The 27,699-nt window shown below is 44.0% G+C and overlaps 1 protein-coding gene across 4 annotated transcripts in view; it reads right to left on the bottom strand.

Moving 5' to 3' along the window:
- SHROOM4 (shroom family member 4) overlaps positions 1 to 27,699 on the bottom strand; it is a 262,226-nt gene that overhangs the window by 35,893 nt on the left and 198,634 nt on the right. For 3 of the 4 annotated variants that reach the window (XM_027533042.1, XM_027533039.1, XM_027533040.1), the window contains 3 exons: positions 15,230 to 15,364; positions 10,443 to 12,930; positions 3,538 to 3,599 (listed from right to left, as the gene is read on the bottom strand). In XM_027533042.1, coding sequence (XP_027388843.1) covers positions 3,538 to 3,599; positions 10,443 to 12,930; positions 15,230 to 15,364 — 2,685 coding nt within the window. Of the gene's footprint in view, positions 1 to 3,537; positions 3,600 to 10,442; positions 12,931 to 15,229; positions 15,365 to 19,189; positions 19,646 to 27,699 lie in introns of those variants that run through there. The other variant, XM_027533041.1, reaches the window with a different exon arrangement.

Below are 27,699 nucleotides of genomic sequence, written 5' to 3'. Positions count from 1 at the left end.
GAACCCATGCAGACTGACTTCAAAGGGCTTCCCAGGTGGCTTCCCAGGTAAAGAATCTGTCTGCCAATGCAGGAGATATAAGAGACACAGGTTCAATCCCTGGGTCAGGAAGATCCCCTGGAGAAGGAAATGGCAACCCACTTCAGTATTCTTGCCTGGGAAGTCCCATGGACAGAGGAGCCTGGTGGGCTACAGTTCAGAGGGTCCCAAAGGGTCAGATATGAGGCAACTTCAGTCAGACTGAAGCAACTTAGCACACAGACTGACTTCAAGGCCAGAAAGCTTAACAACCAGCAGGGTTTATTCCTGCAATACAGCCTGCTTAGTGTCCTCTCTGGTCCTTTCCTTCTTTAGACTCCAGCCTTCAGTTTTCTTAACCCCCAATGAACTTAAATAGGGCACAATGATACTTCACATGTATTGGCCTGTTATAATGTGTCAGGCTTTTCTTGTTTGTTTAAACCACTTTTCACCTTATAGCTACTGGCTTGAGTTGAAGACCTGGCCTGTTCCTTTAATAGCTGTGAGACCTTGAATAAGTTACTTAGCACCACTGAACCTCAGATTCTTTATCTGAGTCAATGGTTCTCAAAATGTGATCCCAGAACCAGCTGCATCAGCATCACCTGGGGAGCTTGTTAGAAATGCACATTTTAAGCCATGCTCCAAACCTACTGAATCACACTCCCTGGGGGTGGGGTGGGAACTACCATCTATCCCAGTTTTTTTTTAAATAACTCCTCCAGGTATTTCTAATGCACACTCAAGTTTGAGAACCAACGCCCTATAACAATGCCTATCTGACAGAGTTTTGGGGAAGATAAAACAGAGTATGTATAACTTAGCTGGTGGCACCTAGGTTGTCTTGCAAATGGTAATTTATCATTACTGCTACTTAACTTTGTATAGATTAGTCTTCCTTGCTCAAGCTAGGGATGAGCAGGCATTATGCTTCCTGATGCTTTTCTCTAATATTTCCCTGCTTACTTCAAAACAGGCATTACACACACCAGGTTTTAAATAAAATCCTCTTATTTGACTGGCTGATTAGTAAGACAGCCATTTTGGAGAAGCACCATAGCATAGTATAGTGTCTCTAAAGTTAGATTACCTGGTCTGAAGCTCCAGTACTTTGGCCACCTAATGCAAAGAGCCAACACATTGGAAAACACCCTCAAGCTGGGAAAGATTGAAGGCAGGAGGAGAATGGGGAGACAGAGAATGAGATGGTTGGATGGCATCACCAACTCAATGGGCATGAGTTTGAGCGAACTCTGGGTGAGAGTGAAAGACAGGAAAGCCTGGTGTGCTGCAGTCCATGGGGTGACAAAAAGTCAGACATGACTTAGCGACTGAAAAACAACAACCGGGGTCTAGCTGTGGGACATTATGCAAATGATTTTATCTGTGCGTGCTTCAGTTTCTTCTGTCGATTGGCTCTCCAATTAATAGTATATACCCCTTAAGGTTATGGTATATTTAATATTTCCAAAGTGCTTTGAATGGTGCCTAGAATCGAGCACTGTGCTCAAGAAATGTTAAGTCAGCATTATTATTTTTGTGTCATTTCACCCATTCAATGGTGGAAGAGGCTCTGTTTCTTCATTTGGTAGGCAAATGACAAAAATATCTCCAGCAGCTTCTCTGTGTCAGGCAGTGTGCTAGGCATGGAGGCATCCATGACCAAGGGGTGGTCTCCTTTCTCGACAGTCTCAGTCTAATATGGGAAACTCAGCAGACCCACCAGACCATGGTGAAAGTTCACCAAGAACGTGGTACAAATCAGCCTATAGTGAGGAATCAAGACCAGCCACAGAATCCCATAGTATTCCCACCCAGGCCTCAGATTCCTGAGAAATTATGATGAGGGGTCCATTTGAAGGGTTTCCTCTGGGATCTTGACTGAAGCAGTTATAATGGAAAAAGCATGCACTTTGGGACCAGACCAACCTGGGTCTGAGTCCTGGCTCCATCACTTAACTAGCTGTGTGACCTCAGCTAAGTTATATAACCTCTTTAGACCTCATCTATACAACAGGTAGTACAATTAACTGTTGTGGAAATTGGAGATTATGTGGAGATTATGGGTATAAGAAGATCCAACCCAATGAATGACACTTAGTAGATGATCAATAAATGTTGACTTCCTCTCTTTCCATTGCCAACTGGAAAACTGATAGGTTTCCCAGATTTTGGAGTCAGAAGAAAACCAAAATTATTTCTGCCTGACTACCAAGTCACAGGGGATAATGTGGAGCCCTGGAAAGAACCCTGGGATTTTCAGAGATCAAGAGACCCAGATTCTAGTCCTCTCCCTAGGTGCCCCGACAGAGGCACAGCTAAAAGCCATCTTCCCTGCCTGTCCTTCATTTGTGGAGTTTGAGTAAAAGAATCAGTATAATTTTGGCTTCCCCAATGGCTCAGCGGGTAAAGAATATGCCTGCAATGCAGGAGATACAGGAGACATGGGTTCGATCCTTGGGTTGGGAAGATTCCTTGGAGAAGGAAATGGCAACCCACTCCAGTATTCTCGCCTGGAGAATCCCTTGGACAGAGGAGCCTGGTGGGCTACAGTCCATAGGGTCACAAAGAGTCAGATGTGACCGAGCACCCTTACTAGACTGTGAGCTCTTTGAGGAAAGGGGTTGTGTTGAATATCTAATACTGTCCTGGAGAAGAACTGGCTGAAAAGTATATCACTGGATAGAAGAGAAACGTCACAAAAAAGGGGTTCCAACCAGGCTGATGGGAGAGGACCCTGGAGGAGGTAATTGTCTCCTTGTCGTGATCACTATGATAGGTGGGCTCATCTCTTTGGAGCATGAGTGCCAGGTGCCATGTTCCCCACATTACAGGAGCAGAGTCTCTACTCTGGACATTATTAAGGGCTCTGCCTTTTATTAAATTATTAAATTAGTATAAATTATTAAAGGCATTATTAAGGGCTCTGCCCAAGCACCTCTTTCCCCTCCAGCCCAAGCTACATACACCATTTGTAAAAATGTTTCTACCTTCTTCAGGAATTCTAACCTATCGTTAGCAGGCTCTGCCTTGGATTTTTAATGAGTAGACCTGAAGCTCTCAATGAGTCCTATAAAAAGAAAGGTGGCAGAACACAAGAAACACTCTGAAGCAAAGGCACAGCAGTAGCTGGACAGCCTTGCCTCCTCTCTGGCTCCTCCAATCACCCAGTGGCCACTGGGAAGGTAAGCATAGTTTATGCCTTCCCATCTATGTTTCAGCATGGTCTAGTCCCCACGTCCTTGTGCCTGGGCACTTGCCTCAGGCCTCTGAGCTGATAAGCATAATGTCCTGCAACACTCCTGACTATGATGTATTCCAAAATGTGCTACCAGTCAGTTTGGTCTATAGCCCAGCTGCCTGGGGGGCAGGCTGGATTCCATCTATACGTCAACCCCTTGGTATTGACACCAGACCAGGTTCCTCAAAGGAAACACAGCAAATAGAAAACCTTATCAATTTCCACGGAAACCTCAGAGGTACTAACTTACCCAACTCCATAAGTGGTCAACTTACCTCCCTGACTGGCTGGTCTTCCTGTTTCCTGTTATTGGTTTCCATTTGTCCCCAGGAAATTCCTGCAAAGCAAAATTCTGATAAGTTAGGGAGCTCTGAACAGCCAGGTAATCTAGATGGCTTCAAAACTGTGAATCGGTCAGGAGCCTGTCCAAGGCCAGGTGCCACCGCTGCCCCCCACCAGCTGATTCCTTTTACTCTCCTATGCAGGGTAGAGAACTATGTACCTAGAGGGCTGTCTTTCTGTCAGGAGGCCTTCTGCACTGCTGGGGCCATGCAGAGTCTAAGATAGCACTCAGAGACCTCAGTGTGATCTAGAAACTCTGAGTTACCCTTTTTCTCTACTCCCCTCCCAAACCATGTTAAAAACCAGTTTAGCATGTTTGCTGTTTGTTCTGGCTCTTGCAAAGATCTTTTTATTTGCTCTTCCCAGTGGACCTGCTCATTCCTCTAGCCTCTTCCACCAAAGAAAGCATCTTCTTGGACGTTGCAGCCCTTAAGATGACTTTGAGAACTAAAGCTCCTGCTGCCACAACCCTGTCCTGGGGGAGGCAGCTAGAGAACATGCATGCCAGCCAACCCCAGTACTGTAGGGGCCCTTCCTCCTCCTCCCAGACCTGCTGAAAGGGGCTGAGGTGGGCTCATTTCTGGGGAACATGTGTGCTGGGTGCCACATTCCCCATATTACAGGAGCAGACTTTTCACCCTGGGCATTTTATCCATAAGGGCTTTGCCCAAGCATTCTTTCCCTGCAGCCCAAGCTGCATATGCCATTTGTAGAAATGTCCCTGCCTTCTATCCTAGTTCCAAGCCTAATGAAAATTTGCCTTTGACATCCTCTCTAATTTCAGCATTCCATACCTTCTACCTAGAGACTCAGAACTTATTCCGTTGGGAATGCAATTTTTCCTAAACCTCACTGACCTTCCAAAGTCTCTCTCCCCAATGCGATTATTGGTCCTGTTCAAGTTTTTATTACCTTTGCCTCAGCAAAAAAATTTTACTACCTTGTGTAGGTAAGATGTGGTTGTCAGTCATCCTGGTTAAGATATTTTTTGTTTGAGAGCAGCTATGTCACCTCCCAGGACCTCAAACTTCCTATCTGGAAAATAAGGACTGTGCTATCTAGCCTTGCTGGGTTCCCAGGAGTGAGGATAAAATGGGATGTGTGCAGAGAATGCCTAGTACAGCACTTGGCATGTAGGAGGCTAGGGATCTTAGTGGCCATAGAATAGATGAGGTTTCACAGCTTTCACATAACCAGAACAGTCTCTCTGCCTGTACCTGTCAAGTTAGAGCAGCAAAAACCACTTGTTCAACTTCAGATTGTGCCTGACGCCCTTGTGAGATGTCCCTGCTTTCAAAGACAGTATTACTCATTCGGCCACAGTGGGAGCCAGGATTTCCTGTCCATTCCCTGTCTAGCCCTATGGGGAGTGCTCAGAAAATAGCAGTGTCCAAAGCAAACAAAGTCCTGTCCCAACTCTCAATCCCCCAAGTCCCCAGTATCACCTTACATTATTTTTCCCGCTGAGCCACTTAGGTTGCTGTAAATTGTATGCACTCTTTGAATCAAAGAGGCAGTTATCTCCACGACTTGTTGCGGATGAGGATTGATTATGGTAGGAACTTGGTGCCTGAGTGAAGTTGTACTGCTAGAAGGCATCCTGCCAGACTGGAGAGGGCATGGGCTTTGCAATCAGCTTATGGAGAGGCAGCGTAGCACAACTTGGAGCCTGGCCTTGGAGGCTACACTACATGGATTCAAATCCCACACTGTGTGTGACCTCAGGCAGACTACACAGCAGTTTATCTTAGCTCATTTTCTCAAGCTATTTAATAGTGATCATAATAATAACAGTATCTATTTCTTGATTGCTTTGACAACCATGTGAGTTGATACCTGTAAAGCACCTAGAACAGCACCTGGTACACAGTAGACACTCAAATGTTGGTAATCATTATGTTGTTTAAATCCTGGCTTCACCACTTGTAAGATGTGTGACCTCAGCTTTCTTAGCTGGAAAATGGGGTCCTATTATAACATCTCTCATATAATTGCTAAATGAAATAATTTTATATATATGCAAAACTAACTGGCATGAAGCATGAAAGATTTAGATGTGTGCTGATTTCAGTTTTCTTAACAGCACCGAATAGGAGCCAGTTAGCTTCCCAACCACATCCAGGGGGCATAACGAGCAGGATCTCAATCCTACTTCAGATAGCCACCATTACAACTACCTAGCCAGCTAAGCTGGGGAATCCTAACCCATGCTAAAAGTTTTTCCCACGTCTGAGGGGAAGGTGGTTCAGCTGGCAGGGGTAGAAATGGGCACAAAATGCCTCGTGGATGGCCGTCCATATGTCTAAAAGCCTAGCGTCTAAGCAGACCTACTTAGCTCATCTAACAGACATTAGGAGACCAATATGTCCTTCCCTCAGAATATAAAAGAAGAGGCATGGATGGGCACAGGCACACCTGTATTGCTGCTGCCAGCTACTACAATGTGCAAATTTCACTGCTTTCCTTCATGGAGTTACTGGCTGACAATTCTGCAACCATCTTCTGTGTACCCCACCCCCAACATTAACCCTTTTCCTCCACTGTCTACTTGCAGATCCTTCTTTTGGCAAAAATTTCTCAAGGTAAGCCCAAATCTCCCTTTATTTTAAAAGATAATAACTCACCCTTAAAAGATAATTACTATCTGGCAGTCACTGTTCTAAGTGCCTTGTATATGTTACATCATTTAATCCTCTCAACCAATGTATGAAATAGGTACTATTATTATTCCCATTTTTTAGATGGGAATGCTTAAGAATTCAAACCCAGGTAGTCTGGTTCTACCATCAAGCCCTTAAACCACTATTTCATATTTCCTCTCCTTTTCCCCCCTACATTTTATTATGAATATTTTCCAACATATAGAAAAGTTGAGCAAGTTTACAATGAATATCTGTATATCCACCATTGTATAGATTTTACAATTAGTATTTTACTATGTTTACCCTATCACATATCTATTTGTTCTGTTATCCATCCACAAATTCATCTTAAATTCTTTATGCATTTCAAAGTACTTTTCCCCATACATTTGAAAACTTAAATGAAATCAACAAATTCCTTGAAAGGCAAACTACCAAAGCTCATTCAAGAAGAAATAGATAGCACAAATAACTCTGTATCTATTAAATAAATTGACGTTGTCATTAAAAATCTTTCCACAAAGAAAACTCTAGGCACACATGTCTTCAATGATGAATTCTAACAAACATGCAAGGAAAAAAAAAAGCCAATTCTATACAAACTCTTCTTGAAAATAGGAGAGAAGAAAACATTTCCCAACTGATTTGGTAAGGTCAATATCTAGATATATAAACCAGACATGGACATCATGAGAAAACTATAGACTAAAATCCCTGAAACATCAATGCATAAACAAACAAACAAAAAAAACCTTAACAAACTATTAGCAAACCAAATCTGGTAACATATAAAAAGGCTAAGATGTCATAACCAAGTGGGATTTATTCTGGCAGTGCTAGGCTAGTTCTTGTTTCAAAAATCAATCAATGTAGGACTTCCCTGGTGGGGAGTGGTTAAGAATCTGCCTTCCAATGCAGAGGACGGGAGGTCAATTCCTGGTCAGGGCACCAAGATATCACATGCCTTGGGGCAACTAAGCCCATGCGCCACAGCTACTGAGCATGCACCACAACTAGAGAGAAGCCCAAGCACCACAAGGAAGAGCCCAAGGGCCACAACAGATGACCTTGCATGCTGTAACTAGGACCCAATGCAGCCAAATAAATCATAAATATTTAAAAATCAATCACTGTAATTCACTATATCAATTGATTAAAAGAGAAAAACTATATGATCATCTCTATAGATACAGAAAAAGTATTTGAAAAAACAAATCCAACATCCACACTTGATAAAAGCTAACACAATAAACTAGGAATAAAAGGGAATATTTTCAACCTGCACCTACCAAAAAATCTACAGTTAACATCAAACTTAATAATAAAAAATTGGGAACAAAGCAACAGTATCTGCTCTCACCACTTCTACTAAACACTGTATTGAAGGTCTTAGGGAGTGCAATAGGACCCCTTCTCCTAGAAAAGCCATACACAGTGGAAATGAAGACAAAACCATTTGCAGATGACATGATTGTAGAAAATCTTTTAAAATCTACCAAGAAAAGTGAGTTTGGCAAGGTTGCAGGATACAAGGCCAATATACAAAATTAAATAGCATTTCTATATAGTAGTAAAGAATTTTAATTTGATCTTAAGAAAACAATATTATTTACAATGGCATTGAAACATGCAATCTTAAGAGATAAATATAACAAATATGTGTAACACCTATATGCTGAAAACTAGAAAATAAGCTGCATAGATCAATGCATTTCAAAAACTCAAGCATACATATCCATTAAATAAAGTTCTATATTTGTTTACAATATTTTAGGCAAAATTTACTTTCAGTAAATGCACGAACATTAAGTATACATCTGCTAAGTTTGGGAAAATGTATACACCTGTGTAACTCTCTTTTCAAGATATAGATCATCACACAACAATTTCCTCATGCTCTTTCCCAGGTAATCTCTGTGACACCTCCCACAGGCAACCACTGTTTTGAAATTTTTTTCCTATAGATTAGCTGTTTTATAACTTTATATGAAGGGATAGTAGAGTACATACTCTCTTGTGTAAGGCTTCTTTTACCCCTAAGTGTCTTTCTTTTTCCTTTTTTATTTGGCTGTGCCATAGGCAGCATACAAGATCTTAGTACCCTGGCCATGAATCAAACCTTTGCCCTCTGCAGTGGAAGTGCAAGTTCAAGCCACAGAACCACCAGGGAATTCCCTTGTTTCAACAAAGAATATGTACTGAGCAATTACATATGCTAAGTCATTCAGAAGTGTCAGTCTATGCATCAACAGTTCAACACAGGAATTAACTTCTGGTTTGAATGCACCAGCCAAAAGGTGGCACTAGGAAAGCTATGGGGAAGTAGTCTGGCAGTGAGCTGGCAGTGGCATGGGAAGTCCTAGAAATACCATGGGGGATGGTGGTGGCTTGTGTTAGGGATGTAGATCATAACTAGGGTATATAGTTACAGCTAATTTAGACCTGGGTCTCTTCTTCAGACTGGAACAAAGGGAAAGGATTTGTCCTTCAGAAGAGCAGAAAAGTCAGACCACTGGAAGCAAAACCTGGGAGACATTTGCAAATTTTACAGCTCCAAATAGTTTTAAAGCAGGCAGTGGCATGGGAAGTCCTAGAAATACCATGGGGGATGGTGGTGGCTTGTATTAGGGATGTAGATCATAACTAGGGTGTATAGTTACAGCCAATTTAGACCTGGGTCTCTTCTTCATACGGGAGCAAAGGGAAAGGATTTCTGTTCTCAGAAAAGTCAGACCTCTGGAAGCAAAACCTGGGAGACATTTGCAAATTTTACAGCTCCAAATAGTTTTAAAGCAGGAAATGAAAGGCAATACAGTAAGTCCCCTACATACGGACATTCAAGTTTCAAAGATGCAAATACCATGTTCGCATGTCCAATCATGTAAGTCAGTTCACATGTCTGGTGTACATTGTCACGTGCACGCATCCTCTACAAGTGGTTGTGCTTTTCTGTACTTTACGGTACAGTACTGTGTAGAGTACAGTAGTACAGTATCTTTATTTCAAGCACAGGATTTCCAGAAGCAAGCATAAAAGCAGTACTGCTAAGAAGTGCCAAGCAGTAATGATGGGAACAAAAGTGAAAGTAACTGAGAGAGCAGAGTGACAAGAGGAAGAATAACTGAAGAGATACACGATGTAGGAAACGCCAGAGGGATTTTCTTTATTTGAGGAGGCACTGTTAGTTTTTGAAGCACAGGACCTGAATGTAGAATGTAGAATGAAACAAAGGTTGCAGCAGGCATTCAGAATGCAATCTAGGGCTACCAGGTCATCTATGACGAAAATAAAAGAGCTACTACTAGACATCACTGAACTGTTTTTTTCAAGATGGTAGATAGAATTGAATCCAGCAAGGAACCAGAATCTGTGCCATCAACGTCAGGCGTGAGTGAAATTATAGCTTGCCCTCCATCTCCTACTGCTGACGATCCTTCAGCTCTACCATCTCCCACCTCCAGGCAGTAACTCTTGCCTGTTCACTCGATGCCAGCCCCTGTATGCCAGCTGTTGTACTGTACTCCTGTACTTTTCAAGGTACTGAGCTGTAAGATTAAAAATGTTTATTTTTTTTATTTGTTTTTTATGTATTATTTGTGTGAAAAGTATTATAAACCTATTACAGTGCAATACTATATAGCTGATTGTGTTAGTTAAGTACCTAGGCTAACTTGGGTGGACTTATGAACACACTCTCAGAGTGGAATTCATTTGTATGTAGGGGACTTACTGTACATGCTGTTTTGTATCAGGTACTGGGCCTGGCACTCTGTTACACAAACTCATTTGATCCACCCAACTAATTCATAAGGCAGCCATTATTTTCCTCCAATTTAAAGATGAGGTAATAAGACTTTATTTAGCACTGGCCATTTGATGAGGTAAAAATTCTTTTTCCCTTTAAAAAATCACATAACTGCAACTCTTGGTGGTTGGATGACTTGCAAAAGGTCACTCTGATACCAATTATACAGTCAGGATATAAAGCCCACTTCTGTTGGTTTTGTGAAGCAAAGTTATTTTCTTCTACCTCTAAAAATGATGATTTCTTGCCCAAAGTTAGTAAGATACCAGCTGGTGGACCCAGCACTATATAATTTTAAGGCATTATAATTGTTATATTTCAAATTATTTACCTAGCTTTCTCTTTGCAAAGAGAATAATGAAGCTCATCCATCCAAGAACCAAGTCCTTACCTGCACTGTCGGCTTCCTGGGTTTCCAAGTGTTGCCAGGTTTCAAGCTGCTGTCCTCGAGGGTACCATGCTGGGGATTATGACAGCAAGCTGAACACCGGATGCACTGGTGATGGTGGCACCGGCAATTGTAGCAGTTTGGAATCATATTTCTCTTTCGCAAAGCAGGACAGATTTCCCCAGAACAATAAATGCAAGGGTCATGGACTACAGCTCCCTGGACATTGCAGGAGTAAGAGCACGTCCTGTGGTAATCAAAATCACCACAGTGTAGTGGCTTACAGCACATGGATTGTTCTAGACCTTTGCTTGCAAAACATTCTGTGTAAGTGGGAGTTTCTGACTGAAGGGGTGATATGGAATGATATGATTGGTCTGTGGCATGATAGGGTTGGTCTGTGGAGTGATATGATTGGTCTATGGGATGGCGCCTCAATTCTCTATAGCTGGAGCTCATTGGCTGAAAGCTTTGGTCAATAGGTTTTGGTCTCTGGGTAAAAGTCTTGTTATGAGTGGTTAAACCTGGCAAATGAGATGTAGATAAGGATTTGCTACTCTCTTCAAAGAACTTTCTTCTGTCTGCAAAGGGCAAGAGGATGGCTTCCTCCCCAGCTTGGACAGTAGACGCTTTCAATTCCTTGTCACCTGGGTTGGAAGGGCCTTCCATGGCTAGTGCCACATGTGGCTGCAGGTTGTGCTCTGGTGACCATCTCCAGTGACCTCCACAGACTCCATGGTGAACGTTTGTTTTTTCAGAGTCTGACGAGGATGGGTCAGATGCTTTCCACCAGGTGTTTGGGCTCAAAGAGGACTGGCCAGATCTCTGGCCAGGACTCACTCGTCCCTCCAAGCCAATCCTAGATTCTTGACCCTCAGGGGCTTGACTGAGGCACTCTGAAGACCTAGCCCTGAGTATCATGCTCTTGTTGAAGAGCTTGTCTCTGGGGCTTGGTGGTTTTTTATATGAAGATAGAAGGGCTGAGTTAGAGGAAGGAAGTGGAGGACTTTCCAGGGTCTCCTCGGTCTCTTCCACTGGCTCCTTGGTGTAACACAGCTGTGACAAGGGACTCTTGCCTTTCTGGAGCTGGGCCTTCCTCCTCTGAATTTCATTACGTAGATTGGTAGCAAAACGTTCGCTCTTCCGCCGGTTTTGGATCGAGCGGCCCCGGAACCCTCCATTTCGCTTACTGCCCACCCGGCCACACTCCTTGGGCTCACTGTCCCCTTCCTCAGTTGCCTCTGTGCTGCCAGCTACTTTAGAGGTTGAAGAACAGTCCCTGGTTTGTTGAGCAAGGGAGCCAGAGGACTGCTGGCTGACCAGTTCACTATCAGCTCTGCTTGCTCTGTTTGGATCCTGGAAGCCTTTTTCTGGATGGTGTCCGTCAGCCTCTCCATGTGGGGAACTGCTTGGGCTCTGATGACCTGAACCCAGAGGTCTATCATCCACTGGCTTGGTCTTTCTGTCTTTGCTCGGCTGGTCCTGGGTTCCTCCTGCAGGGGCACATGGGCTTTTCTTGCTTGTGTGGCTACTGTGCATGTGCAAAGGGGATACGGTCCACTCCTGCCCATCCTGCCCAGCTTGGAGCTCTGTCCCCCTGCTGTCCCTAGTATCAAGGTGCACACGCTGCAAGTGGGACACCAGCAGCTGTTCAGGGGCACTATGGCGATGCCCTGTGGGTCCTGTGAGGTGTGGAGAGCTGCCAAAAGAAGAAGTCTTAGCTAGCTCTGCTGAAGCCTGGTTGAGTGGGCTGGAACCTATGCTGGAAGTTTTGTCACATGCTTTTGGGACTCCAACAGCTTTGGCTGAGGCCTCCATCGGTAGATTCTCAGAGCCCTTCTGGTTAGATTCAGGAGGTTGGCTGAGCTCACAGTTCTGATGGCCTTCATTTGTCACTTGGTCTTGCCCGCTGAGGCAGCAGAACCTATTAGGGTTCCTTGGGGATAGCATGGTGTCCAAGCTAGGTTTCTCCTTCTGTTGCAAGGAATCTATAAGCTCAGAAGCCCTGCACTGCTCTCCATTGAAGAGTTGGGCTCTGGAGGCCTGAAGACTGTCTCGCCTCACTGGAGGTTGAGGGGGACCCCTGGCAGCCTTGGCAGGCTCTGAGTGGGAGACCTCCTGAGGACAGGATGACATCTGGGAGCTAGCAGTCAGGTGACCCCCACTGGTGCGCCAGCCACCTCCTGAGGTCTCGACCACATTAGGGCGACTATTAGGGGCTTTAGTTGGCCCTGGGCCTTGCATGATACAGTCCACAGAGGCTGGCTCCTCTGGCCTGAGGGAAAGGGCACAGTCAGAGGCATTTGAGCTGGCTGAGAAGGAGCTATAGGCTGAATCACGCTGGTTGGGGTATGTGCTCTGGTCAATGGGCAAAAGATGGCCCTCATAGGTGGCTTGGCCTGGTTGCTCCAGGCTCTCCATACTGCCAATGGAGCTGCTTTTCTCAGTGCTGCAGTGCCGGGAGAGTGGACACCACTGCACACACACGTCACTGCAAGACACAGGACACACCGGTTAGTTAGCCACGTCACCAGATTACTTCCCCACCTTGGCCATCCCTGCCACAGGAGAAGGCAAGGCAACCCAGAGGCACCCATGCCACAAAGGAGAGGGAGATATGGCAAAAGAGGAAGGAAGGGAAATGGGAAGAGAAGGACGCTGGGGATGCCACAGAAATGTGGTAAAATGGGAGGCAAGATGATACGTGGAGGAAGAATAGGGCAAGATCCAAAGACTAACAGTGCAAGAACTCACTAGGGGTAGTCCTCTGTTTCTCTGCCTTAAGTAAGTCTAGAATTGCTTCTGGCCTGTTGCTGTCTCCTGGGAGCCAGCTCTCGGCTCTCTGCTTGGAGAAACAAGCACTGACGATTAGCATTTGAGAGGGGCCCTAAAGGGCTAATTTAATTTCAGTCAGCCTATTTTGTAAATCAGTGGTTCTCAAATTTGATCATGCATCAGAATCATCCAGAGGGTTCAAAGAAACACAAGTGACTAGGCCTCATGCCCAGAGTTTTAGGTCTGGGTGGATCTTGAGAATTTTTACTTCTGACAGTTTTCTGGGTGATGCTACAGCTGTTGGTTCAGGGACCACACTTTCGAGAACTACTGGTGTCAAGCAAGCCCTACAAAGGGAAGTGATTGTGAGGGAGTAATTTTCTCAAGATTACCCAGCTCTCGTTCACAGCCCACACAGGGCCACAGTTTTAGCATTCCCCTGTTCTTTTCTTGATAATAGTATTCCTCACTGTTTACCAAGGACCTATGATGTGCCAGACACTTTCTAATGTCTCGTTTCAAACTGAAGGGGAGAGATTATTATCTCCACTTGACAAGTGAGAAAACCAAAGCTTAGAGGGGGAAAGTAAAATGACAAGCTCATACAGCTGCTAAAGAAGCAGAGCTGGATTTTGAACCCGGGCCTCTGTGAGTCTAATGTCCTGGCTCTTCTGCTACACTGTCTGTTAAATGGAAATGATAGTGGTATCTGTACCAGAGGGTTGCTTTGCGGGTGGTATCAGATAATAAAAGTGAAGCTCTAGGCGCCTAGTGAGGGTTCAACACCTGGTTGAGAGTAGCACCTCTCTTGATTGTTGTTTTCATGAGTATTGTTATCAGCATCCCCTCTACTATGACTATTGACATTATAGTGGCCCCTGCCCACCCAGGCTGCCCTCTTCCCCCACAGCAAAGCCAAACTTGGGAGACCAATGACGGTACTAGGATCAAACACAATCTTGAATTTTAAGTACCATTTCCCACACACAAAGCCAAACTGAGCCAAGTCATGCCAGTAACTCCCTGTCACTAGAACCCCAGAGGTTGCAGGTGGCTCAGAAAGGCCATAGTTCTGAACGCCAGAGCTGAGCAGTGGCAGGCACCCACAAGATCCTCCAGGTTAGCCTCTTCTAATTCTTTCTCACCGCCTTGCCCCTTAGCCAATCCGCTTACTTGACCTCTGGGCTAAGAATCCATCAATTCCTTGTTGGCAGGGAGATTTGCTATCCACCCCACCACCCTTCCTGCTGAAAACAGCCACACCCCCACTTAAACAGAAGCCAAGCTCAGAATGTGTTTCTGTGTATCCTTTCAGAACAAAACTGCCCCTGCCTCTGCCCTGAGCCCCTGGCTTCCGATATCAAATAAAGATACCTAAGCTAAACTCAACCCTTAGCTTCCCTGAGCCTCATCAACAGAAATTCCTTCTCGGCGGTAAGATCTTGCTGTGGAAGGGAAAAGGCAGCTTAAGCTAGCAGCTTTGCTGGCTCTGGGCTTGCTTAAAAAGTTCTCTGCATTTGCTGGGTAGCTCCCTAAATTGAGAGATCCTTATTGCAGGTGGACCCTGTTATTCAGGGAGGTCCCCATTCTGAAGGCTTTGGTTGTGTGACAGAGTTGGATGAGAAACACTAGATGAGGTCACTGTGAGTCACTATAGCTAGAGAAGAGGACCAGAACCCAGTCACGGGGTCACTGACAACAGAGACTAGGATGATGGGGGAGCCAGGGAAAGAGATTGCAAAGGAAATAAGGTGAAGAACAGGAAAGAGAGGTGTCTTCAAGCCATGTGAAATATTTCAAGGAAACATTTTCTAAAAGGAAAGGGACTGTCCCAAAGTCACAGAGAGTTAGCAATAGCTGACGACCGGAAGCCAGGCCCTCTGGACTGCCCCACCCCCCTTCATTTTCCCGGATAGCACTCTGGGCTCTATAGCCTCCAACGGGGACTAGAGCACTCCTGCGTGGCCGGGTGGTCTAGCCTCCAGCCTGTCTTGAAGGGAAGGTTCCAGACTCACCTTGTGTTGCAGCCGGAATGCCAGGACAAGCTGAAGGCTTCAGAAGGGAAATGCATGGTGGTGGCCGCTTCAGGGCATCCCTCCAGCAGCTTGGCCACATGCCATGAGTGCGGCCTACTGACAGGGGCGTTTCTCCTACAGCAAAAAAGCACAGGAAGTCAACTTAGGGAACCAGAGCTGAAATCACTTCCCAGGCAGCTTCCGCCCCCACCCCCTCTTTCCCTTAAATGAAGTAGCACATCTTGCAAGGAACTGGTGTAGAAATCTTAGCAGCTACCCCCTCAGCTCCCAGAACTCAAATCTCCTTCACCCCAAAGACAATCCGTGGACATTCAGAATTTGAGAGTCATAGGGCTCTTTTGGTCATGGGTATATCCCAAGCATGTACAGCAATGCCAGACACATAGTAGATGCTCAATAAATATTTGTGGAATATGTGAGTACTGTTGCTCAATGAACAGTGTGCCCACTCTAAGTTTTCTCTGAAAAAAAAAAAATAAATGTAGCCAATCTTCCCATTTTTATCTAAGAAAGGAATAGGTAAATCATTGAGAAGCTTGAACAAGTCAACACCAACTGACTGCCAATTCTCCAGTTTTGGGCTCATTCAATTTGATAAACATTTGTTGTCTGTGTACTGTGTACCATCTGTGCATACCTCTTGGGATACAGAGATCAATCAAGCATAGGCTTTGTTCCTGAGAACTTACTGGTAAAGGCACTGAGAGAGGGAAGGACAAGATGGCCACAGAGGTGAGGCTGCTAAGTCTGTAGGTAGAGGTTTGGCAAGAAACCCCCATTTCAGCCAGGGAGAATAGGACAACGTGATAGATGGCATGGTACTAGGCTAACAGGGAAGACTGGCTTTCAGGGCAGGGGTGAATAAAGAGAAACAGGTCTGAGGCCAAGGCCCTGGATGCAACCACAGTACCTGTCCAGTGCGGGAGGCTGCAGCCACAGCTCTTGCACTGACAGGCTTCTTCAGGACCCGTCCCTGTGCTCTGGTATATTTCACATGAATAGAAGCCACCCTTGCTAGTGGGGAAGAACAAGAGTGGGGCACAGGTAGTGCCAGAGGATAAAGAGAAGATTGATATGAGAGAGGGAGAGAGAGAGGGAGAGAAAGTGGGGAGGACAAGAATAAGAGAGGGGGGGAAAGGAAGAGGGCAGGGGGAAGAAGAGAGAGAGAGGGAAGGAAGGAGAGGGAAGGGGAAGGGAGAAGAGAGGAGAGGACAGAGTAGGAGAGGTGAGGAGAGGAGAAGAAACAAGAAGAGAAAGACAGATATCAGATGGGCCAGGTAAATAACAGATAAGAGGGAAGAGATGGTACAGATATAAACAAATGACAGAAATGGAGAAGTCTGAGAAAGAGTACAGGGAACTATACAGGGAGAAATGGATGACAGAGAACAAGATGACAGAGTAAGAGAAACAGATGATAAATAAAGGAGAGGACAGAAAGATAAACAGATGATAGTTTATTTACTAATTTTTTCATTCAATTACTGTGGCAGGTTCCATACTAGACAGTGAGGAAGCAGAGTTGACTAAGATAAGGCCCCTGGTTTTCAACATGCTTGTTATAGAGTGGGATAAATCAGCTCTCTACCTCCCAGGAGCAGCAGTAGAGAGACTAGAGCTGAATCCATATTCGCAGGGAATGCCCCTTATCCTGGCAGAAATACAGAAAATCCCAGCAGGGCAGAGCTCTAGAGGGCTAAGGCCTGAAAAAGTAGTCCTGAGGAAAATGGCCTTGCTGGGGAAAACATGTGTTGAGTGGTAACAGGCCAGACACAGAGAAGGAGATATAAAAGGAAGGGCAGTGGAAGATGCCTGCCAAAGGTCAGGAACCAGAGCCACAGATCAGCTGTGGCAGTGAAAATTTATGGGAAGGAGAGGAAGTGAGGGCCACATATTTAACCACTGTTCTATTATGGATTTCAGAGTGCCAGCAGGGAGGCTGAAGGCACTAGAAGACCTTGGGGAAGGTGTCTGCTCCAGAGTTTCACACACAAAACCATGTTGCTAGAAATCTCTCCAGTGGCTGTTACCCAGGAGCCATCCATTAACAACTATTTATAAAGCATCTCGTAGAAGTACTATGTACGAGTAGATGCTACGTACCATGTGTATCTAACTATGTAGCACAGTTCCAGGCACTGAGGATACAGTGGAGATCTGGGCACCTCTCTTATTTGGGGCTCTTCTTCCATATCCAGCATTTTTGAAGTTCTGAGTCCAGGGTTTAAAATGTGGGCAATCAGCCTTGATACCACCTTTTTTCCAACCATCCGATCCCTTATAAAGTTCTACTGAAGCTTCTTTTACAATATCTCTTTGGCTTGGCCTCTTTCTCTCTCCCCACACCCATACCATTCTCACTGAGACTATTCTACATAACCATACTTCTCCACAGAACCTGTCACCCACAGCTCCTGTTCTAGTCCAGGCCTTTAACATTTTGCAACCAAAATACTGTGTTAGTCTGGCAGCCAGTCTCACCTGGTTTTACCTCCAGTCGCTGCTTTTAGATCATATGTCAAATACCAATTGGATTGTGGTACTCTCCTATTCAAGAATCTTCACCAGTTGGACCTGACTTTCAAAGCCCTTTCTAAGCTATCTTTACCCACCCAACCTAACCTCTCATGTCTCTGCTCCAATCACACTCTGCAACCAGCTTTGTGCCTTTGCTTTTGGTTTTCTAGTAGAATCTAACACAAGCCCTGGAATTGGACATTGATTAAAATCCCAGCTCCACCACTTACAAGCTCTGCTTCTCAGAGGTCTAGCTGCCATGACAGTAAGATGGTGATGATAGTACCTAATTAATAGGGTTGTAATGTTCAAATGATACAGTGCTTGTCAACTGCCTAGAACAGAGTTTCAGTTATGACTGTGACTGTTCCCTCTGCCTGGAATGCCCCCTCCCATTTTGGTACTCTAAGTCCCGCCTGTTCTTCAAGGTACTACTCAAGTAATGTCTACTCCATGGAGCTTGTCCTTAGTAATCTAGTCCCCACAATTTAGCCCATCAAAAATAATGTTTGATATTGATCATCATCATTTCATGTACATTACTCTCATCCTATGAACTATATCAAGCCCAAAGGTGATAAGACAAAGACAAATGAGTCAGATCTACTAGGTTCATAGCCTAACTCTACCACTTTGGATGTGTGATTCTGTGTTAGTCACTTAACCCATCTGAGCTTCGGTTTTATTATCAGAAAAAAAAAAAAACAAAAAACAATAATCCTTACCTGGTTATGTTACTATGGGGATGAGGCAGAACACTGTCAAAGTTTCTGGGACACATACTGATGTATAGCATATGGTCAATAAGGAGAGGGTACTGTAATAAGAGTTGTCGGCTCAGACTTAGCCTTCTTGATAGTTCAAGAATCCTTCCACCCAGATTTACCCATCCACTGTCAGGGTTCCACTAGCATCACCCTTGCCATACTTTGAAAGGTAGCTTACAAAGCCTCCTACTCTCTCTAGGGTTTCTCCAGGAGTAGGAAACAACCTTAAAGGAGATAGAAGCAAGAAAGTGGAGGCTTTGAGAACACTGAGAGAAAAGCATTCACTGGGGCTTCCCAGGTGGTACAGTGGTAAAGAATTTGCCTGCCAGCGCAGGAGATGCAGGAGACATGGGTTAGATCCCTGGGTCACGAAGATCCTTTGGAGTAGGAAATGGCAACCTACTTCGGTATTTTTGCCTGGAAATTCCATGGACAGAGGAGCCTGGCAGGCTATTGTCCATGGGATTGCAGAGTAGGACATGACTGAGCACACACACACACACACACACACACACACACACACACACATACACACATCATTCATTACCCCAAATTCCTTTCTTAGGAAGCAAAAAGAAAGGGATATTGAAGAAAGAAAGCAGAAGGGGGAAGAAGGGTAACAGCCATGACGGCCATGGCTACCAGTAGTACCTACCATGGAAGTTGTCCAGGATGGGGAGATAGCTTAGGAGAGGGCTAGGTATCCAGCCAGCTCCGACGGTCCTCAAAACCCCTCCAGCCAGCCCCTGGGGCTTCTTTCTGCAGGCTGGATCCTCCCTTAGTTGAGACTCATTTGCCTTCCTTTAAAACCTCGTGAGAGAAGGGGCCATCAGCCCAAGTCCCTGAGTGTGCTCCAAGGGGCTCAGGCACAGTCAGGTCCCAATTCCAAGAACAGAAAGGAGTAGCACCGAAGGCAAGGTATGGCCATCAGCCTGGTTGGGCCTAGAGGAGGCCACCACCTTAGGGAATGAGGGCCAGTGTCAAGAGCTGGATAGGAGTGAAGACGCTGCTCCAGAAAGTAGCCAGCACCCTGGTGGCAAAGGGAAGGATGAAAGGCAGTTCCAGCAGCACAAACAGCCCTCCTGTTCCCTACTCCAGCCTCCTCTGAGCTCTGGCCCACCCCCTTACATAGCTCAGAGGCCAATAAGGAAGCTGGGCCCCCAGCCACTGCTAGAACTCAGGAAAGGAGCAAGGAAATGATGTTTGGGAAAGATAAAGTGGGTGTCTAAAAAATTTTTTTTAAATACACGCAAGTGAGAGAGAAAAATACCCCAGACACATACACTTAAAAGAATTCCTGTGCTTCCTGGACTGAGTTGACTCCACCCAGCCATCTCCGCAGGTCCTCTGAGCCCCAGAAAAGGAAAACCCAGATCAGCCAGGCCCAGCAGCCTCCAGGTCCAGCCAAGAAAGTAGCACTACAGCTGGTTTTACGTACCTGGGGGCAAGGAACCTAGAGATCTCCCAGAATGAATATCCTGTTGAGACAGAAAGATTCACAAACCATTCTGGACCGTATTTTCAGAGTCTGCCCATCCTATGGGCATCTGAGCAGACCCAGAGGAAACTGCATTTCACACCAGAGACTCTAACTCCATAACAGTGCTGCTTGGAGTCAGCATCCCTGCCTCTGCCATGACTTTACTCTGACCTCTGGCAATTTACTCCCCCTGTCTGGGCTTCTGTTTCCTCTCTGCAAAATAAAACATTAAAGCCCATTGTCACAAACAACCTCTCCAACTATATGGCACACTCTGAGGCAACAGTCCCCAGCCCCAGGCTGAGGGTCCACATGATGTCTCACTGACCTATGCAACAGCCAGGACCCAGAGAAGCCCCACAGAAGTTTATTACATACCCTAAGCCCAAGCTCAAGCATCAGAATTTAATTCTTCTTGGGGATTCAGAGTTGGGATTTTTCCCTTCATAATACTCCAGGATCTCCAGGCCAGTTTCCTTTGGCCTCTGGTCTCAATTTCAGCCATTTCTGGCCTGAGAGAGCTTATGTGAGCTTCCTCAGACCAAGAAATATCCAAGGGCCCTTCCTCTCTGGGGAAACCATGCCAAGTGGCCCCTTACCTGCTCTGCCCTCTGGACCTCCTGGGGAAGTTTGAAAGGAATTTTGTTTACATGTGCCTATAAAAGGCAGGTGCCATCCAAGTAAGCCCACAGACCCTCCTCTGGTAATCAGAAGTCCTGTAAGGTAGGAGTTTGGGGATTTAGTATGCCTGCAGATCTGGGTTGAAGATTCAGCTTTTACACACTAATTGTTTGGCTTTGGGCATGTCACAGAGACTCAATTTCCTCATCTTCAATGTATGCCTGGCACACAAAAGGCATTCAGTAAATGATATCCATTATTAATATCATCCTTGACCCAAAATAATAATGGATAAGGTACTATTAGTGGCAAGAAAAAGAATTTCTTCAAGCCAAATGAAGAGGAATGCAAGAGGACTAATTAAGAGAAGGTTCAAAAATCAAGGCTAACTCTCTAGAGTAGCACTTCTCAAACTTCAGTGGCCAGACTAATCACCTGGCCATCTTGAATCAGATTTTGATTCAGTAGATCTAGAGTAGGCTCCAGATTCTGACTTTCTAAGAAGCTCTAGAGTGATGGTGATGTTGGTGGTGTAATAACCACATTCTGACAATACACTAGGGAATACAGTACCTTTAGCAATAGCACAACACTAGGGAATAACCCCTGCTCTGAAACAGCATCAGAGTAAATAGTCACTTCTAATCCCATTACTCAGGCCTGGGTACCTAGCCTTCCCAAATCTGGTCACCAAGTGCCTTTCTCCTTCCACTCTGTAACTCAGTCCATAAAAATGCTTCCCTGACCCCCATTTCCTAATGAAATAAAGAATAACAAATGTGATAGCAGCCTGGCCCTGTCAATGGTCAGATGGGTTGAGGAAGTTTTGACTAGAGGTGCAAGCATGTTTTGGGGATTGCCTTAGGTAGGGAGGCAGGATGGGAGTATGAGAGTTGGGAAGTCACCAGAAGAGGTGATATGATGGACAGATGGACACAGGCAGTATATACTCAAGAAATCCTTGTGGAGAGGATAATAAGAGAGGAATTTCAGCAGTTTGGCCAGTTTAGGATTTAGAAAGGAGAGACTGGGATGTGGGGTTGGGATAAAGGGGGTAACTTCTCACTTAGCAGAGCTAAGTTCCAGACAACATGAGCAAGCATCACCTCCTCTGTTCAGGGGAAGGTAAAGATGACTGTATCTTTTCCAAGCACTCAGAGGATAAGAACCTGGCCTGGAGCAAGGAGGGTGGGCACATGCAGGTGGAAATGACAGATCTGTCAGAAAGGCTCCCTTGTAAAGGCTGTTGTGAGAGGTGAGGGGAGGGAAGTGGACCAATTTTAGAAGGAGTCACTCTCTAGCTGCTCTAGAGGGCTGCCACCCCAATACCTTCCAACACAACTACTGGTCTCCAAGCCTAGCTCTCAGCAGACCCCTCAAGAACTACTTGGAGGGAGGAAGGCAGGGGGTAAGCAAAAAGAGAACCCTAGCTCTGATCCAACCCAGGGCAAGAAGGAAAATACAACCCCTGTTGCTTGGGGTTATGCTTAGCCTGAGGTCTGGGTCATAACCTACCACAGGTTCCTTCCTCTTCTGAAAGTGTTTAGATAAGGAGAAGCACAAAGTGGTGTCCTTGATTAGCTCTGTTGACTTTCTATGGCTCTTCCAGCCTCCTCCGCCCCTCCCAGCACATTCTACCTGCCCCACATGAAGGAATTCAAACTCATTCTGGCCTGCTCAGCAGGAAGGGAAGCCTGTTTTGTCCACAGCCAGTGGACAAAACAATGCATGGCTTGTTTATCTGGCAGAAGGAGGCAAAAGCCGCTTGATCACCATGAAGGGATACAGATCTCTGAAGGCCTCCTCACAACCTCACACTGTTAGCTGGACGACCCTGCTGATCTGGACACCTTCCTTATACAGACCCAACCAAGGACGAACATGTATATGTATGTAAATGTGTGAAAGTGTATGTATGGGTAAGTATGCATGTATGCATGTGCATGTATGGGTAAGTATGTGTATATCTATGTATATGTGTGTATATATACATATGTATGAGTTTAAAGAGAACTTTAAGACAAGACCTTTCTTGTCAGTTGGGAAGCTATAATTTTGGTCATCTGAGATATAGGTACTTTATGTAGAGGGGACTTTTGGTACCCAGTTCTGCCCTTCCACCTTCCCCACTTCTTCTACTTCCCCTCCCCTCTTGGAATAGCCAGGTCAAGTTCTTTCATAGAAATCTGCTGAATCCCCTGCCTCTCTACCCTCTACCTCAGGATACATTCAAGGCTAAAAAGAAGCCCAGGGTAGTGAATAAGAAAGGAAGGGAATGCTGGGTTGGGAGTAAAGACTCCCTCAAATGCTGTGATGTGTGTCAAGGGGTGTCTTTTGGCTTTCCAAGTATGAAAGTAAAGAGTAATACCCTCATTTGGTTAGGGCCTTTACACTTGACTTTCTGCTTTCATTTCTCCATTTTTTCACATTAGAATCTTTAAAACATGGGGACACCTATTTTTCTAAAGGAGGTTGGAGGGAGGCAACCATATGAAAGAAGTGGGAGAGCTCTGCAAATATTAGGGGCTAGAAAAATGCTTAGTAGTTTAGAAACACAGTACTTAGAATTCTCTTTCAGACTTGGCTGTGAAACATATTCTAGTTTACATATCTATGTAGAGGCAGATAAAACATACCCATCATAGACTGTTTCTTGTCAATGATCCCAAAGGCAAGGAGGTGGATGGTGCATATTTCGCAGCTTCTAGGAGCAAGGGGAGCAAGTCAAGAATCTGAATAATGAAAGAGAGTTTTTTTCTCTGCCCTGTACATATAAAAGCTAAGGGTGTAACACCAGAGGGCTGAGGGCGACTTCATATGAGCACACAGGGAAAATGACGACAGGTTCACAGAATAGCATCTGTTGAGTCAGCTTCTGCTATGATGCCCAATTTCCTAAACCAACACCCAGAGTGATAAAGAAGGTGGAGGATGTTTGTCCTCCAGCCTTAGTTTCTATCAGTAATACCACAGCATCCCTTGGGAATGAATGCAGGAATAATACAAGATTTCCTTTCTTTTCATTTTAAGCCAAATATCTCCAACTCAGTATTGGAGTACCAATTTTCAGGAAAATGATGAACTCCACAAAGATTTTGCCCAAAGTCAAGTCTCAAAACCCTTTAGAATTGCTTCTGGCCACTCCCTAAATCATCTCCACTACTAAATGCATGAAGCCCAAAGACAATGTCCAGTAGCAGTGAGAACCTCAATAGAACCAAGAGAACCTACTCATTCTCCTTTGAGCAAACATGACAATGAGAATCAGTGCTCAGCAGAGCTGGAACATGGTGAGCAAGGTAGATAGTACAGGGACATGAGGCTGGGGAAGTGCGAAGGCCAGATCACAGAGTTTTCAAGGTCAAGGTAGGAAGTTTGGGTTTTATTTCCAATGTAGTGGGAAATACACTACTGGAGATTGTTAAGAAGGTGACAATGATCTAAGTTTTATAAAGATCTCACTAGGCTGATAGATTTAGGCAGGGCAGGAGTAGAAGTGAGGGAACCAGTTTAAAAAGGCTTTTATAGGTAAGAGATAATGGTGATTTGTTCTAGGGAAGAAGTAGTAGGGTTAGAGAAGAGAGGTTTGATTACAGATATCTTGGAGGTAGAGTTGACAATATTCATTGATGGATTGGATGTGGAGAGTGAGGGATAAAGAAGAAGTCATGCCATCAGAGTTGCCTGGCATCTGTAACTTCTTAGCACAGAATTCATTCCCGAAACTGAGTCATTAGTAGTTCTTAAAAAAAAGTTAGCAGTCTTTATCATTCTTTTATTCAAGCATTTATGGAACTCCTATCTACATTTAAGGTGCTTGAAGAGGTACTATGAAACATGCCAAAATGAAGAAGATATGATTCCTGTGCTCGAGAAATTTATAGTGTGGTAGGGGGGGTCAATATGGGGCTTCCCTGGTGGCTCAGACAGTAAAGAACCTGCCTGTAATGCAGGAGACATGGGTTCAATCCCTGGGTTGGGAAGATTCCCCGGAGAAGGAAATGCCAACCCACTCCAGTATTCTTGCCTGGAGAATCCTGTGGACGGAGGAGCCTGGTGGGCTATAGTCCAGGGGGTTGCAACAGTTGGATATGACTTAGCAACTAAACCATCATCACCAGGGAATGAATAAAAATACCTATGTAACTATTCTATATACTAACAATAAAACACTCAGAAAGAGAAATTAAGGAATCAATCCCATTTACCATTGCAACAAAAAGAATTAAATATCTAGGAATAAACTTACTTAAGGAGACAAAAGAACTGTACACAGAAAATTATAAGACACTGATGAAAGAAAGCAAAGATGACAAAAACAGATGGAGAGATATTCCATGTTCCTGGGTAGAAAGAATCAATATTGTGAAAATGACTATACTACCAAACACAGTCTACAGATTCAATGTGATCCCTATCAAATTACCAATGGCATTTTTCACAGAGGTAGAACAAAAAATTTCACAATTCATATGGAAACATGAAAGACCCCGAATAGCCAAAGCAGTCTTGAAAAAGAAGAATGGAGCTGGAAGAATCAACCTTTCTGAGTTCATATTATACTACAAAGCTACAGTCATCAAGACAATATGGACTGGCACAAAAACAGAAATATAGACCAATGGAACAAGATAGAAAGCCCAGAAATAAACCCATGCACCTATGGGTACCTTATTTTTGACAAAGGAGGCAAGAATATACAATGGGGCAAAGACAGCCTCTCCCATAAATGGTGCTGGGAAAACTGGACAGTTGCATGTAAAAGAATGAAATTAGAACACCTCCTAACATCATACACAAAGATAAACTCAAAATGGATTAAAGACCTAAATGTAAGACCAGAAACTATAAAACTCTTAGAGGAAAACACAGGCAGAACAGTCGATGACATAAATCAAAGCAAGATCCTCTATGACAAACCTCCTAGTGTAATGGAAATAAAAACAAAAGTAAACAAGTGGGACCTGATTAAACTTAAAAGCTTTTGCACAGCAAAGGAAACTATAAGCACAGTGAAAAGACAACCCTTGGAATGGGAGAAAATAATAGCAAATGAAACAACTGACAAAGGATTAATTTCCAAAATATATAAGCAGCTCATACAACTCAATATCAGAAAAACAAACAACCCAATCAAAAAGTGAAAAAAAGACCTAAACAGATATTTCTCCAAAGAAGACATCAGATGTCTAACAAACACATGAAAAGCTGCTCAACATCACTCATTATTAGAGAAATGCAAATCAAAACTACAATGAGATATCACCTCACAATGGTCAGAATGGCCCTCATCAAAAAGTCTACAAACAATAAATTCTGGAGAGGGTGTGGAGAAAAGGGAATGCTCTTGCACTATTGGTGGGAATGTAAATTGATAGAGCCACCATGGAAAAAGGTATGGAGATTGCTTAAAAAACTAGGAATAAAACCACAATATGACCCAGCAATCCCACTCTTATGCATATACCCTAAGGAAACAAAAACTGAAAGAGACACATGTATCCCATTGTTCACTGCAGCACTATTTACAATAGCTAGAACATGGAAGCAACCTAGATGTCCGTCAACATATGAATGGATAAATAAGTTGTGGTACATATATACAATGGAATATTACTCAGCCATAAAAAGGAACACATTTGAGTCCATTCTAATGAGGTGGATGAACCAGAACCTATCATACAGAGTGAAGTGAGTCAGAAAGAGAAGGATAAATACTATATTCTAACACATATATATGGACTCTAGAAAAATGGTACTGAAGAATTTATTTACAGGGCAACAATGGAGAAACAGACATAGAGAATAGACTTATGGACAAGGGGAGAGGGGAGGAGAGGGTGAGATGTATGGAAAGAATAACATGGAAACTTACATTACCATATGTAAAGTAGCCAACAGGAATTTGCTGTATGGCTCAGGAAATTCAAACGGGCTCTGTTTGAATTTATCAACCTAGAGGGGTGGGATGGGGAGGGAGATGGGAGGGAATTTCAAAAGGGAGGGGATATATGTATACCTATGGCTGATTCATGTTGAGGTTTGACAGAAAACAGCAAAAATCTGTAAAGCAATTATCCTTCAATAAAAAAATAAATTAATTTAAAAAAATCGATGTAACTAAACAGAGTAGAATATCGTGTCATAAAGGAAATGCTAACAAAATGAGAGTTTAAAAAAAGAACAAGGGTTTTACTTTACTGGGGACTATATTCAATATGTTATATAACCTATAATGGAAAATAATTTTTAGAAAGAATATTATATATCTTTATATATCTCCAAATCACTTTGCTGTACACCTGAAACTAACATGATATATTGTAAATCAACTATACTTCAATAAAAATTTAAAACCATTCATGTAATAAAAACATTATTAAGCAAGTTTTCTTATTTTTTTTGTTGAAAATGCTATAAAATTGGTGGTGTCTAAAACCAGACAGTCAAGGAGGAAACAAAGGAGAAAGCACAGATAGTTGAATCAAGGAAGATTTTGCAGAGCCTCTAATTTTGAAAACTCAGGATAATTTCAGCAGGAGGAGACTGGGGAAGAGGTCATGCGAGGTGTTTTGTAAAAACAAGAGTGGGAAGAGCAGGAATATACTGAAGGAAGAACATAGAGTTTTTCTAAGGCATACAGGAAATAAAATTAGAATGATGCAACAACATGGTGAGCCTTAAGTGTTTATCCTAACATTTACTTTACCAACAGGCAAGACAGAGGCTTTGGAGGTTCCAGAATAGGATGAAAGAGATGGTAAAAGCAGTATGTTAGGAAGGTTTTTCTCATAGCCACAGGTAGGATGAATTATGTGGATAAATACTGAAAGAATAGTGAAGTGAGTAGGCTAGTGCCATAGACTTAATAAAAGGTAGAACTGGAGAGGTGACAGTGAGAGTGGAGCAGAATGAAAGGATGTGAGAAAGGACATAAGAGACAGAATCAAGAAACTTGGATTACTAATTAAATATGGAGGAAAGAGAAGTTAAGATGGCCATGAAACAGCTAGCGGTATCACTATCTAGATTGGGAAGTTGAGAACCAGAGACACGAGTTTGAC

This window comes from Bos indicus x Bos taurus, chromosome X, assembly GCF_003369695.1.
Source record: "Bos indicus x Bos taurus breed Angus x Brahman F1 hybrid chromosome X, Bos_hybrid_MaternalHap_v2.0, whole genome shotgun sequence".
Lineage (NCBI taxonomy): Eukaryota > Metazoa > Chordata > Mammalia > Artiodactyla > Bovidae > Bos > Bos indicus x Bos taurus.
This window is presented reverse-complemented; position numbering and strand designations above follow the sequence as displayed.